This window comes from Achroia grisella, unplaced genomic scaffold, assembly GCF_030625045.1.
Source record: "Achroia grisella isolate CSIRO2021 unplaced genomic scaffold, CSIRO_AGI_Agris_v1 utg2470, whole genome shotgun sequence".
In the NCBI taxonomy this organism is placed as follows: Eukaryota; Metazoa; Arthropoda; class Insecta; order Lepidoptera; family Pyralidae; genus Achroia; species Achroia grisella.
The window spans coordinates 100,199-115,898 of record NW_026712738.1 but is presented as its reverse complement, the minus strand read 5'-3'; the positions used below and the strand labels follow the sequence as shown (position 1 = coordinate 115,898).

At 45.0% G+C, this 15,700-nt stretch overlaps 1 protein-coding gene across 1 annotated transcript in view; it reads left to right on the top strand.

Moving 5' to 3' along the window:
- The window catches only part of LOC131842738 (ubiquitin carboxyl-terminal hydrolase 32), a 53,149-nt gene extending 37,582 nt beyond the window's left edge, over nt 1–15,567 (top strand). Inside the window, exons 18-30 of the mRNA XM_059191302.1 lie at nt 168–376; nt 1,440–1,531; nt 7,095–7,405; nt 8,851–8,974; nt 9,243–9,304; nt 9,392–9,540; nt 10,065–10,180; nt 10,524–10,637; nt 11,751–11,924; nt 13,342–13,584; nt 13,907–14,104; nt 14,831–15,050; nt 15,149–15,567. Of these exons, the coding sequence (XP_059047285.1) occupies nt 168–376; nt 1,440–1,531; nt 7,095–7,405; nt 8,851–8,974; nt 9,243–9,304; nt 9,392–9,540; nt 10,065–10,180; nt 10,524–10,637; nt 11,751–11,924; nt 13,342–13,584; nt 13,907–14,104; nt 14,831–15,050; nt 15,149–15,567 (2,431 nt within the window). The remainder of the gene's footprint in view (nt 1–167; nt 377–1,439; nt 1,532–7,094; nt 7,406–8,850; nt 8,975–9,242; nt 9,305–9,391; nt 9,541–10,064; nt 10,181–10,523; nt 10,638–11,750; nt 11,925–13,341; nt 13,585–13,906; nt 14,105–14,830; nt 15,051–15,148) is intronic.
- Nucleotides 15,568–15,700: the final 133 nt, after the last annotated feature.

Below are 15,700 nucleotides of genomic sequence, written 5' to 3'. Positions count from 1 at the left end.
AGACGCCTGAGACACCACGACAGAACATGCGCGTTATCGACCCTTAAATGTGACTTCTATAAATGTGTACATTTATGAGAAGTGAAATTTTGTGTGATTAGCAACAATCAAATAAATAGTCTATGTATTAGTGAGAGGGTTTAGAATGCAACAGTATGTTTTCCCAGCATGCTGGTAGCTGAAGTGTCGGGAGCCACCATCGGGCGCGTGTGCGAGGACGCCGCCAAGGTGAGCCCCACCACCGCCACGCAGCTCTACGCCTACGAGCTCCCCCCGCACCGGACCGGGGCCGGGCCCGGGGCCGGGGACGACAGCGACGACGACCACTGCGACTGCTGCGGCGACTGCGACGGCGACGACGACCCCACGCACAACGGTCAGCGACTGTTTCTGGTTTTTTCTAGAACTTTTTCAGTTTTTTTCAAAACTAGACATACTATATTATCTGTTCGGACTGTAGTACAAAGATTTTTTGGTAGTATTATAGTAATTATTATTATTATTATTATTAGATCTGAAATTATGTTTATCTGTTTGTTACCACTTCACGGTTAAATAGCTAATCGGATTTTAATAACTTTGAATAGTTGTATGGTATTAGGATGATGTATTTAGTTTATTTTTTATATCTTAAAAATATATTTAATTTTGATACAAGGACAAATGGTTTAATAAATATAGGTATAGGTTATCTAATCTAATAGATATAGGTTATGTTAGATGTTTTTTGTTTGTACCTAAGCACATATTTACTGCAACATTTAATTTTACCACCTTGTTCTCTGGTTCAAACTACCCACATATAATTTGATATTTTTATTTTTATTTTTTTTATGATGGTAGATAAATATCACTGTGGAGAGATTGGGTGTGTCCTGTTACGTAGAAACAGTACTATTGTTTTTCCTCGCAATAAAATCAAATATAAAAGTTAATCCTTGACTTTTCAATAATCTCGCCTTTGAAAACGTAATAAAAGTTTCAATTATCTTTTATCTAAATACAAAGGGGTAAAATAAGGTCGGACAGTTTGGGTAGAAGAAACTGCGGGTGAATGGTAGTTTGATATATTTAGGAAATTTGTTTCGTAGTGTTCTGTTTTGTTCTGTTTTGATGATATTATTTAACAAAATTTTATCATGAACGATAAATAAAATATATCAGTTAAGTTTTTTTATGTATGATTCTCTGTATTTTTTTTACAATAAAAAAATGTATTCTAAGTATTTATGTCGTTTATCTAGTATTTATAACACAAGCACTGCTTAACTTGGGACTAGATGGCGCTGTGTGAATTGTTCAGGGATCTTACTATTAATTTTGGGTTTCATTAGCATTACGAACAGAATTGTGGGCTTAAACTCCCACAGCATTGCAGTTTCATATATAAAATGTAAACGTGTAACGTGATTCGTTTGTTTGTCGGTTGCGGATGGCAGAGTGTTGGTGGGAGGGCAGCCCGCGCGCGGAGGTGAGTGTGGGAGGCGGCGGCCCGTCCTCACTGTGCATGCCCGCACTCTTCTGCTTCAAGGTTAGCTCGGACCACGCGCACGCAACCCGCACACCTCCATACATACACGCGCATACACGCACACGGACTCCTCGTTACACAAACACGCACACAGGCACGTACATACGCACGCACGCACGCACGCACACGTATATACACACACGGACACCTACATACAAAGACACACGCCCACAGACACGTCCATAAACACGCACGCACACATGCGTACATACATACACGCAAGCACTCAGAATACAAATCTTTGCAACATGCGAGGATAGAACACGCGACCGTCGGAATGTCTAAACCGCTCTACTACCGAAGCTGCTACTACTTAAACACTAGATGAGCTAGCATTCAATGTTTAGTATTTATTAGTACCTAGTGCTGTTTTTATTGTTTTTTTTTTAATCATTAAAATATAAATTTACTAGGTGTCCCGGCAAACGTTGTTTTGCCATATAAATTAATAACGCTGTAAAAAAATAGGGGTTGATGATAGAAGGGTGAAAATTTAGGATTGTATGTATTTTTGTATGTTGTATCATAAAAAAAAAGAAACTAAAAATTTTGTCTACTAAATAAAAAATTTAGGGGTGGTTCTACCCCTAACATTTAGAGGGATGAAAAATATATGTTGGCCGATTCTCAGACCTACTCAATACGCTCACAAAATTTGATGACAATCGGTCAAGCCGTTTCGGAGGTGTATGGGAACGAAAACTGTGACACGAGAATTTTATATATATAAGATTTATTACAATATCATTTGCTATTACGAATATACAACACAAATCAAGTCCAACACACTCTCTCTTTCTAACTATCTTAATACTCTGTATGTGGGAATGGGACATAACTATTAGATCAATTAATCAGAAATACTTAAAGAATCAATTAGACAGAAATACTTTAAGAACGTTCATACCGTAGTTTTGTTAGAAATTAAAATGTTGATAATAATTTATCTACATTTATTCAAATCAAATCAAAAATAATTTATACATGTAAGACATTTTAGCCGCTTATGAACGTCAAGTTTTTACAAATAGAATAGGAAGAATCTAGATGGCGCTGTGTTATTATGCATTATTATTGTACACCTAGAAGCACACTATACGGCAATAATGCTTTAAAATTACAATTGACACAAATATTTATTGCTATTACAATAAAATCTATTTTTCCGCATCTAAATAATATATAGAAATTGGAGTCGTCCCTTAACAACATTTGCTGTGGCAAGAGCTTGGCTCTCAAATTATTAATGTATTAGGAATTACCTCTAAATTTAATTAAATAAAAGAAACTTATAACAAATCGTATAATTAATTTTAACAAAATCAGTACAAGAACTTATAAAGCAAATACGGTATGATACGGAGATTCGTTCGAGAGCACGTCTGTCGACCAAAAGAGGCCGCACACTTTTTTTTTTCGGACTACACTAATGCTGTTGGCTGCAGCTGGCCTTTACAGCTTCACCGGACGTTAGGGGGCGAGTGCAGATGGCACTCCAAACCCGCGGAAGGACTTATGGAGCGGCTGAAGGCGAACTCCTGCCTGACGGATACGACTTTAGTCTGAGGGCACCACTAGGGGTTCGAACCTCGGCTCAGGCCGTTGTAATTTCGATCCCCGATTGAATTGGACGGGGGATCTATCGGAGGGGCGCCGGTGTGGAGCGCCCAGGCGCGCGCAGGCGCCCGGTTGAATGCGCGATATTGTGTGCTTGAGGTCGTCGTCTTCGCCGGCGAGGACGGTGTCGTGTGTGTGTGTGTAAAAGTGTGGTCGGGGTGGAATGGGTGGGCCCGTGGGGAGGTTACCTGCCGTTATGGGGTCGTCGGGGTCAATAAGAACGCGCCTCGGGCGACGTTGTCGCGTATGTTGGATATTACTCCTCGGGCGTAGTCGACCGCACTGACTATAAGCGGGTTAGGGTGGGATTGGGCAGAGTCGAAGTAGCGTCGAGACGCTTCCTTCATAAACTGCTTGATGAAGGGCAGATTAAGATCGCGGTGGAGATCTACGCTGCGAACGAACCACGGCGCACCGGTGGCTCGACGCAGAAACCTATTCTGTATGATCTGTAGTCTGATTAAACAGTAGGGTATGTGGGCGAATACGGGACTGGCGTAAGTCATGATGGGAGGTCGAACACCAGGTTGCAGCCTTTTATAGACGCGCCGCACGACGGTGGCGCCACCAACGGAAGTTACAGCTAACAAATGAATAAAACAAACTTTTATTAATACTATAAAGACACCGTGGATATCATGACTTTATACAATTGCGGGGGCACCACTCTAGTGTTTACCAACCAGAATTACCATTCACCACCTGAGGCGGCTCTCCAAAATCTTCTCCAGTATAGTATAGTCTTTGTATTCACACGTTTCGAATTAAAAATGTAAAGTTACAACGATTATAGAGCAACACACAAGTTTCTCGCTCATTCTTCTGCTAATGAGCTCTCCGAATGAGCGGTAGATTAAAAAAATGATAACTATGACTATTCAAAAGTGCTTAAATTAGGTTTATTTGAATAAATGATTATCTATTCTATTCTATTCTATTCTATATGTGCGTCACCTTAAAAATAATTAATAAAAAATAAATCAATCCTCCATTAAAAAAAAAAGAATGTGTCCTTTACATTGAGATATTTTTTCATGAACGCTCTTAAACGTTTAATTGAATTATAATCTTTAAATGGCTAACATATGGTATTGGTAATTAACATATAGTTGTATAAATATAATATTAATAATATAATAATAAATAATTATAATAATGCAACATTTCTAACCTACGATGTATTAACCTAACAGTACAATGTGTGAATAATGTATATATACACAATTTAACATAAAAATAATTAAATGTATATATATTTTATATCAAATGTCAATTATCAGATATGTCGTTTTGTGTGAATCTGATATATTTTAAAATTTACGTACATATACTAGTGTTTCAAGAAAAAATACATTTTTGTCGTTTCCGTACAAATAGTAATTTTTACAGTATTAAGCTACAAACCAACATTTTTTTCTTCCAAACAGCTACATAATTTAAATATGTGTTTGTTTTATGATATAAGATACTATAAAAAGGTCATTTGTTTTATAAAATTTTTTGAAAAATAAAAACATCTATTTTGATACAACAACTATATATTCATTAATATCTATGCTTTATTAATTTTGTGTTAATACGGTTTAAATAAACACTAGAATAACACACTTGAATGACCTATAAAAATGGGTAATTAATATTAATTTCCGATAGTGCCACAACCTTATTTAAAAATGCAAAAAAACCTGCCAACATCAGAAACGTCAAATTATCCCCGAGATTAAAAAACAGACTATAAGCTGTAATTTTAAAAGACAATTTTAAATGTCATATAAGTGTGAAGCATACGAAGTCACGCGAGTCAGTTAGTATTAAATATTTTTATAAACACCTATAATATTTATTTTAATAATATATAGTATTTATTTTTGTGAATATAGTATATAGGTTTTAAATATGCTTGCATATGTTTTTGATCTAAAACACTGCGTATTTCTCTGCTCAGGTTTATAAAGGGTAAAAACCAATAATTATAGTGAAGAATTCCCAATGAAGCGATATAGAAAGTTAGAAATGTTTTTGTGATCTTCAATCTAGCTTATATAATACGACTTTATCTACACGGACTTTCATCCCCTATTTCACACCCTTCCAGATGATTTTTTGAAGTAAAATATTGTTATATGACTGTCCACTTAAAATAATAAATAACCCTGGACAATTAAGACAGCGCCATCTAGGCCAAAGCTAAGCAGAGCTTGTGTTATGGGTACTAAATAACTGATACATATTATTTTTTCTTAAATACATACATATTATACATAAGAAACACCCAGACCGATACACACAATCATAGTCATGATTTTTCTATGTATAATATGTATGATTTTGCGAAAAAAAAAGCTATGTATTTGTATCAGTTATCTAGTAACCATAACACTAGGATCTAGATGGCGCTGTGTGTATTGTCCGGATATTATTATTATTATATATAAAAGTTTGTGCAGTGCGAGGAATCGAATCCGCGACCATCGTAAAGGACGTAAAGCGGTTCCACAAAACGGAAAGTACATGTAACCATTGAAGTACATGTAACCACTAGTTACATGTACTTTCCATTTTGTGGAACATTTCGTGGAACTTTCTATTTTGTTTCTCAGCGAAAGTGATTCAACTTACGAGCATTCTACCTGGCTTGGTATATACCCTTTATAAATATATCTAGCATTTATTCTTGTATATATATATTTGCGCTTACACACTATTTGTTTTTGTAAAATATTACATATTTCTATAGCAGTAAAGTTCAATTTAGAATATCATTCACGCACACATTTCACATTGTTACTACTGTGACGTTGCTACGCTGTAGATAGTGCATCTTTGTTGTGTATATACAATTAAAAGTGTTCTCTATTTGTATTATATTAGAGTTATATTTGCGTTAGCATGAAGCGCTGGAAGTTGGTTTAAATGATTTACTTCTCTATACTGATAAGACTTTCCCTAAGTATATTATTATGTAATAACTATTTTGTTTATAAGAAAATAACTTTTTAAATATTAATGGCATTTTGTTCATCTGATGGTAAATGGCAAATGTCGCCTGTATACATGTACAGCATCTCAGAAGACAAGTAAGGTCCATGGTACCCTATTTGTAATCTGGTTCAATGGGTCATTATCTTTACAAAAGTCAATATTTTCTATTAAATTTTTTCATGGTATAAAGACTAAGATATTTTTGTTAAAATTTGTTTTAGTATCCTATTCGACTAAGATTTTTTATGAAATTTGTTTTTTGGTACCCAGTTTGTCATCTGAATCAAGAGAGGTCAATTGAGGTCATGGTTAAAAAAAGGCTGATTTTGTATAATTTTTTTATATACAAAGTGTTGCAGATGTATAAACCTCTATGTTTATACTTTTTTATAGCCATATATTTTAAACATTTTCTTTTTAATTGTGATTGCTCATTTAATAAAATAGGGAAATAAATTACGTTCATTTCTGCACAATTGCCTAAATTTATTTCAATCATCATAATAAATTAACTGAAAAATCCATAAAACTCCCTATGGTCCTTCGAGCCGTATTGTACGAATAACGTTTTAATTTTTACAACAAGATCAGTTCTTAAATTAAACAATTGCTATATTAAAAATTAACTACATTAAATGTAGAAATGACTGGAGTCCAAGAGCAATGCTGCTGGAAGCCGCGCGAATAGCACCGAATCGGTCGCCACTTCACATCTCGCCACCGTGAACTAAACGCGCGTTTATCAATTTTGTATTTTATCCTGTTCCCTTTACGGTATATATTTAAACTATACAAATTTACCGTCCGCATAATTATTTAATTTAAAGTCCCTAGCTTATGACCTTACATGACAATTAAAAATAATGTGAACTTCACTATTGAACGCACGTAAATCATATAAACCAGCTACTCAATGCTCTGTCACGTGTACTTAGACTATTTATTAATGGATCCTGTATTCCAGCGGTCGAGGTCGGAAATTGTCATGTCGCAGAGTCCGCCCAACAGCTTCTACGGCAACAAACTGCCGCCCTACAGCGACCACCCCGCCCGCCCGGACCGCCCCGCCCACCGCAGCAACACGCTGCCCAAGGACCTCAAGAGGGCCAACACCAGTTCACCGACGTTGTCCGTCAAGTCCCTCAACGTGAAGCCGACCACGCCCAAGATGGGGAAGGTCAAGTTCACCTCGTCCCCCTCTAACATGTTCCGGATGAACGGGATAGAGAACCCGCTGCAGAATGGCTCGCTGAAGTACATCATTGCAGTTCATAGGTGACTATATTTTTTTAAAGTTATACATCGTTTTAATGGCCTATTTACCTTTCTTTCCTTGTCTTGCGTCCGCTGTCGGACGTTCGTTCGAGTAGGGTTGGGCGCTCCCGACATACGGGGGCCCCGGGCGAACGTGTGACCTGTAGAGCTATTCTGTAGGCATCACTTACGAATACGAAAACGGAATCCGCGGTGAGATTTTACATTGGTTTTCTGTAATACTCGATAGCGATTGCAGTGCCACTCGCTCGAGAGCGGGATGGAAATAAAACAAGCACTAGTGATTATTTAAGAAATAGAATAGAATAGAATAGAAAATCATTTATTCAAATAAACTTAATTTAAGCACTTTTGAATAGTCAACGTTTTTTTAAATCTACCGCTTATTCGGAAAGCTGTCTCATCACAAGAAGAATAAGCAAGAAACTTGTGTGTTGCTCTATTAAACAATCCTTGTAAGTTCACATTTTACAAGTCGAAACGTGTGAATACAAACTACCAACCAGCACTAATTTATTTAGGCTCAAATATAAAAACACAATAAGATTAAATCAGTCGTAGTGATCAGAGCAGACCAGTCCCTACAAGCAGCACTCGTTCACGAGTATGACGGATGAGCCAGCCATCACTGCGCTCGACCATATTTTAGGGAGCCCAATGACCCGGCCCACCACGCCGCCACACGTCTGGACATTTTAGTGAGCATGACTACTCATTCACTCGACCACGTCACCATAAAAAATTACCATATGGTAGTTACAGTATTCGCACTTTACATGAGGATGCATGCGGCAAACAATACAAAAGCCGCTACGCTGTCATATATCAAGAAAGCAGTATGAAAATATAGGCAAACTCAATAGTTCCATAGGAACTCTATATTTGATAAATGATACGAGTGCCTAGAGTGAAGTGATTAGTGAAATGAGTTGATAATACGCTAACAGAATACCAATACTGCAGTGGAAGATTTGCGACTGGCAAACAAGCTTACGGCCCATCTGTTGGTAAACGGTTATCGTAGCCTATGGACGCCTGAAACACCAGGGGTGTCACATGCGCGTTGCAGACTCATAAGAAACCTTAATATACCTTCTTGAAAAACCCCATGCTATAGTCTCTCGAGGAAACCTCGGCAGGTAGTTCATTCCACAATCTAAGTGTACGCGGGAGTTGTGTGTGTGGCCCCCGCGGGAGGAGTTGTGTGTGTGGCCCCCGCGGGAGGAGTTGTGTGTGTGGCCCCCGCGGGAGGAGTTGTGTGTGTGGCCCCCGCGGGAGGAGTTGTGTGTGTGGCCCCCGCGGGAGGAGGTGGGGTACCCCGCGAGCCCCGGGCCGGTGGTGTGTGTGGCCGCCGGAGGCGTACTTCGGCGGTGGAAAGCGGAGGAGGTGGGGTACCCCGCGAGCCCCGGGCCGGTGTGCAGCGTGTAACGGTGTGACGTCCGCAGGAAGGAGAGTCGCGCGGAGGCGTACTTCGTGCGGTGGAAAGCGACGCTGTTCGGGGTGCCGCTCGTACTGCCGCTGCGGCGGCGCGTCTCCGGCCGCGACCTCTACGCCGCCGTCTGGACGCAGGTACTGTGCAGCGAGCAGCGAGCAGCGAGCAGCCTGCAGCGAGCAGCGAGCAGCGCGGGGTGCCGCTGTTGCTGCTTGGGGTGTCGCTGCGGCACTGCGTCTTCGGCTCTAATATTTTAAATAGTTTGATTTTACGCATTCTTTCCATTCTAAAAAAGAAACATTACTTTATTTACATAAAATTGTAGAAACCAAACAGTTCTTAGTATTGAATTGTGTTAAAAAATATATATAATAGAAATTTTTACTTCATTGTTAACGCTTGCAGGTTGCGCGACTACTGAGCGCGAAACCGCCTTCTCATGACCTCTCTAATCACGCCACCGATTGGTAAGTTAAATAGAAAAGAATTTAGTAATATTTTTATTAAATTAGACGTAATGATAAAATAATTGAAAGTGGTGCGTGTGTCCCCAGCGACGACAGCCTGGGATACGAGTTCCCGTTCCGGCTGCGGCTGGTGGCGGGCGGCGCCGGGGGCGGAGCGTGGTGCGCCGTGTGCCCCTGGCCCGCGCTGTGTCGCGGCTGCGTGCTGCCGCCCACGCGGCGCCGCCTGCTGCGGACAGGTACACACACACACACACACACACACACACACACGGGCCCGCGCTGTGTCGCGGCTGCGTGCTGCCGCCCACGCGGCGCCGCCTGCTGCGGACAGGTACACACACACACACACACACACACACACACACACACACACACACACACACACGGGCCCGCGCTGTGTCGCGGCTGCGTGCTGCCGCCCACGCGGCGCCGCCTGCTGCGGACAGGTACACACACACACACACACACACACACACACACACACACACACACACACACACACGGGCCCGCGCTGTGTCGCGGCTGCGTGCTGCCGCCCACGCGGCGCCGCACACACACACACACACACACACACACACACACACACACACACACACACACACACACACACACACACACACACACACACACACACACACACACACACACACACACACACACACACACACACACACGCACACGCACACGCACTCGAACAGGCACACGGGCCCGCGCTGTGTCGGATACAAAACAGGTATCATACAATTTTTGTTTCTGTTAGGTTGTTCAAACCGCTGCCGCAAGCGATCACAAGAAGGCGCTGAAACAGACGCTGACGAGGCCACGGAGCAGCATGAGGGACGGCGACCGGCCAGCAGACTGTCCTCATATACGGATGTATGTAAATTTATTTTAAACTAAGTTACTCCTTACTACATCACCTACCTGCGAAAAAAAGTCGCGTCAAAATCAGTCCAGCCATTTCAGAGATTAGCCGGAACAAAGTAACAGACAGGCGGTCAGACAAACATTGTAAAAAATGTTATTTTGATGTATGTACCGTATTTATATTCATATGCATGTGGTAAAAAACGGTTATTTCAATATTACAAAAAGACACTCTGTTTACATGTATAGATTGGAACTAAACTACACAATAAAAAGACATATTTTTACTCTCTTTCCTGCCGGATAACTAACCGTTAATAACCGTATTTTGTTTTCCGCACGGTGCGTGCAGGGCGCGGGCGAGATCACGAGCGTGGACCCGTCCGTGCTGCGGCGGCCCGTGATGCTGGCCGTCGACTGGGACCCCACCGCGCTCCATCTGCAGTACCAGTCCACCAGGGAGAAGGTCACACAACGCATATATTCACCGTGTATTCTTTTAAATTTCTATTTCTCATGTAAAAAAAAGACTTTTTGTGAAATAAAATCATCAAGTAATATATTCGGATAATTTTCACAACGCTATCCAGTCAAGTTAAATAAACCTCGTGTTATGATAGACAGCAAATATATATTATGTGTACATAAAATACATATAAAACCACCCAGATACAAACACTCATACTTATGATTACAAATGTATGTATCGGGCGAGGAATCTAACCGGTGATCTTCGAAAGTAAGGCGACGTGCTAAACCTAGATTTTTGAGATCTTCATCTCAAAAGAGTTAGGTGACTGGGAAGTTGCAACATGCTTATGATACAATGTGATATAATTTTATTTATTTATTTTTTTTTTTTTTTTCGGAAAACCAAGGCTATTTACAAACATAGTTATAAACATAATTAAATGATAACGGCCACTTATAGGTTTTCACGAATAGAAACGTAATATAAAATAAATTACAGTGCTAACACGAGAGGCGTGTTTGTGTTATAAATACTCATAAAATCATATATCAATCAACAATAACAATCCATTAAATTAAAACATATGCTGATATTAACAAACAAACATTTTTGAATAATGGAAATGCATATAAGTAACATTAAATTCAATACCTATAACTCAAAGAATTGCCTGCTCATCACGGCCCTCGCTAAAGATATTCCATCGGAAAACAAATAATGATGATATCATTTTTTCACAACAATGCAGAATTTAAACAAGTGAGATGAGCGTGTGATATGGAATGATCTCTCCAGAGAGCTCTAGTTAAGTCTAGAGTACAAAATTATGAGTTTCATCGTTGTGGTCAGCTTGATGTGAGACGCGATGAAATCCCATTCTCCAGCAGCTATAAATTTTATTTATATAAATAATATACTAACACCCCAAAATGTGCGCGAACTTTTAAAAATAAATTGGGATATGCTAGTCACATGACATAAAGTTGTGAGTGTGTGACAATGTAGAATTAGTATAAAATGGTGTTATTCTACGTTATTGTGAAAAGAAGATGGAGTGATAGAGTGGAGAATATAGAATGAGATGTGTGTGTGTGTGTGTGTGTGCAGGCGTGGCGCGAGGACGCGAGCGCGGCGGAGAGCGCGCGGCCCGTGGACCTGGCCAGCTGTCTGCGGGCCTTCACCTCCTCCGAGCGCCTGGACGAGCGCTACTGCTGCCAGCGCTGCAGCAGCGCGCAGCCCGCCACCAAGAAGCTGCAGATCTGGCGCGCGCCGCCCGTGCTGGTCAGTACACCTGGCAGCTGTCTGCGGGCCTTCACCTCCTCCGAGCGCCTGGACGAGCGCTACTGCTGCCAGCGCTGCAGCAGCGCGCAGCCCGCCACCAAGAAGCTGCAGATCTGGCGCGCGCCGCCCGTGCTGGTCAGTACACCTGGCAGCTGTCTGCGGGCCTTCACCTCCTCCGAGCGCCTGGACGAGCGCTACTGCTGCCAGCGCTGCAGCAGCGCGCAGCCCGCCACCAAGAAGCTGCAGATCTGGCGCGCGCAGCCCGTGCTGGTCAGTACACCTGGCAGCTGTCTGCGGGCCTTCACCTCCTCCGAGCGCCTGGACGAGCGCTACTGCTGCCAGCGCTGCAGCAGCGCGCAGCCCGCCACCAAGAAGCTGCAGATCTGGCGCGCGCCGCCCGTGCTGGTCAGTACACCTGGCAGCTGTCTGCGGGCCTTCACCTCCTCCGAGCGCCTGGACGAGCGCTACTGCTGCCAGCGCTGCAGCAGCGCGCAGCCCGCCACCAAGAAGCTGCAGATCTGGCGCGCGCCGCCCGTGCTGGTCAGTACACCTGGCAGCTGTCTGCGGGCCTTCACCTCCTCCGAGCGCCTGGACGAGCGCTACTGCTGCCAGCGCTGCAGCAGCGCGCAGCCCGCCACCAAGAAGCTGCAGATCTGGCGCGCGCCGCCCGTGCTGGTCAGTACACCTGGCAGCTGTCTGCGGGCCTTCACCTCCTCCGAGCGCCTGGACGAGCGCTACTGCTGCCAGCGCTGCAGCAGCGCGCAGCCCGCCACCAAGAAGCTGCAGATCTGGCGCGCGCCGCCCGTGCTGGTCAGTACACCTGGCAGCTGTCTGCGGGCCTTCACCTCCGAGCGATTCAAAGAAAATTTATCATAGTCTACTTTAGTTTTGGTCCCAGCAAAATGGTATAAGAAATTATATGCAGTTGTTGTTATGTTGGGTTGGTATTCGTTATTAAAGCGATATATATTTGTATATCATAATATTCATTATTTAATAATGTCGGAAGGTAAGTAATTTATTGTTACCATTCTAAAAATACATTTTTTGTCAGTTATTTCAGATTTAAGAACTAAATAATTGAAACGACTCTATTTCAGTCACCAAGCTGTTTGCTTTGTAAGCTGTGATACGTTTGATGGGTAAGGATAAAAATCATAAGATTAATAATAATGCATCTGTTGGTAAGTGATTACCACCGCCCATGAGCACTCGCAACACCAGGGCCATTGCGAGTGCGTTGCCGGCCTTTTAAAAAGGAACAAGCTCTTTTCTTAAAGGTATCAATATTGTATCAGTTTGGAAAATCCATGTAAATGTAATTATTAAACAATAAAAGTAAATTGTACCAGACATTTCGGGAAGACCATATCCACCCTCACACTTGTATGGACTAACAAACGAATCGTAATTGCAGATAATCCACCTGAAACGCTTCCAATACGTGAACAACAAGTGGATCAAGTCGCAGAAGGTGGTGAACTTCCCATTCGAGGACTTCGACCCCACGGAGTACCTGGCGTCCGTGCCGCAGGAGACGCTGCTGCGGCACAGGGAGCTCAGCGAGCCGCGACTGGTCTCGGCCTTCGGAGACATCGACGAGGCCGCCTCGGGCTCCGATACCGACCCGGAGCCCGACGGGCCCGCAGCCGCCGCCAAGGTAGAACTACCCTGACCACTCCACGCACTATCTAGCGCCGGGTCAGCAGCTACGTGCTCTAGCTGTTTACTTTCGATGGTCGCAGCTTCGATTCCTCGCACGATACGAACATGTTCGAATGTTTTTAATGGTTGGATCTAATGGTAAACGTTACCGTAGCCTATGGATGCCTAAAACACCAGGCGTGCAACGTGCGCATTGCTAACCGTAAAACTCCTTCATGTACACTTCTTGGAAAACCTACTATTACATATTTTTTCGTATGAATGACTAGATGGCGCTGTGTGAATTGTCCTGGGTTATAATTTATTGTCGTTACAAGGAGGCGCCGAAAGTGAAAACGAAGGTGGACCGCAAGAACCGGCGCGAGTCACTGGAGATACGGCGCCGGGAGCGGCTGCAGTCCACCAGCCTGGCCACCACGCCCGTCACAGACGACAACCTGGTGGACTACCACCACCACCACCTCGAGGAGGACCAGGATCCCTTCGACCTCAAGTACACGCTCTACGCCGTCGTGGTGAGTAACCATTTGGTTTTTGTTTTTTATATTTTAGAGAATTAGGTTACTTGCGGAAGTTTAGAGAGCCATTTTAGGGTTGAGGAGTAGCATCCTCGTAAAAATGTAAGGGTGGGTTGAGGAGTAGTATTCTTGTAAATATGTAAGGGCGGGTTGAGGAGTAGCATCCTTGTAAACATGTAAGGGCGGGTTGAGGAGTAGCATCCTTGTAAACATGTAAGGGCGGGTTGAGGAGTAGCATCCTCGTAGATATGTAAGGGCGGGTTGAGGAGTAGCATCCTTGTAAACATGTAAGGGCGGGTTGAGGAGTAGCATCCTTGTAAACATGTAAGGGCGGGTTGAGGAGTAGCATCCTTGTAAACATGTAAGGGCGGGTTGAGGAGTAGCATCCTCGTAAACATGTAAGGGGGGGTTGAGGAGTAGCATCCTCGTAAAAATGTAAGGGCGGGTTGAGGAGTAGCATCCTTGTAAACATGTAAGGGCGGGTTGAGGAGTAGCATCCTTGTAAACATGTAAGGGCGGGTTGAGGAGTAGCATCCTTGTAAACATGTAAGGGCGGGTTGAGGAGTAGCATCCTCGTAAACATGTAAGGGGGGGTTGAGGAGTAGCATCCTTGTAAACATGTAAGGGCGGGTTGAAGAGTAGCACTCTTGTAAACACGTAAGGGCAAAATGTGCGGTGAACGTAAGGTAGTAAGGTGTAAGTGACACGTTGGTACGGGCGCAGTCGCACAGCGGGCAGCTGAGCGGCGGGCACTACGTGTCGTACGCGCGCGCGGCGGCCGGCGGCTGGGTGTGTCACAACGACAGCTCCGTGCGGCCCGCGCCCGCCGCGCTCGACCCCGCCGCCGCCTACCTGCTGTTCTACGAGCGGCGCGGGCTGCGCGCGCGCGGCTACCTGCCGCGCGTCGCCGGCCCGCCGCCCGCGCCCGCCGCGCCCGCCGACCGCGCCTGCCGCGTCGCCTGAGCACCGGGCCGGACCGGGCCGGACCGGGCCGCGCCCGCCGCGCTCGACCCCGCCGCCGCCTACCTGCTGTTCTACGAGCGGCGCGGGCTGCGCGCGCGCGGCTACCTGCCGCGCGTCGCCGGCCCGCCGCCCGCGCCCGCCGCGCCCGCCGACCGCGCCTGCCGCGTCGCGTGAGGACCGGGCCGGACCGGGCCGCGCCCGCCGCGCTCGACCCCGCCGCCGCCTACCTGCTGTTCTACGAGCGGCGCGGGCTGCGCGCGCGCGGCTACCTGCCGCGCGTCGCCGGCCCGCCGCCCGCCGTCGCCCGCCGCCCGCCGCGCCCGCCGACCGCGCCTGCCGCGTCGCGAGGACCCGGACCCCGCCGCCCGCGCCCGCCGCGCCCGCCGACCGCGCCTGCCGCGTCGCCTGAGCACCGGGCCGGACCGGGCCGGACCGGCCGCAGGACCGAGCCGGACCGTCGCCACCCGCGCGCCCGCCGCGCCTGCCGCATCGTGTGAGGGGACAATCCGGACCGGACTAGACCGGACCGGCCACAGGACCGCGTCTATCACCTCGCTCAATTCCCGAGCCGACCTCGCCTGCTACGTCTATGAGGCGAGCGCGCCGAAACTCGCCGGTCCACACCGCCAC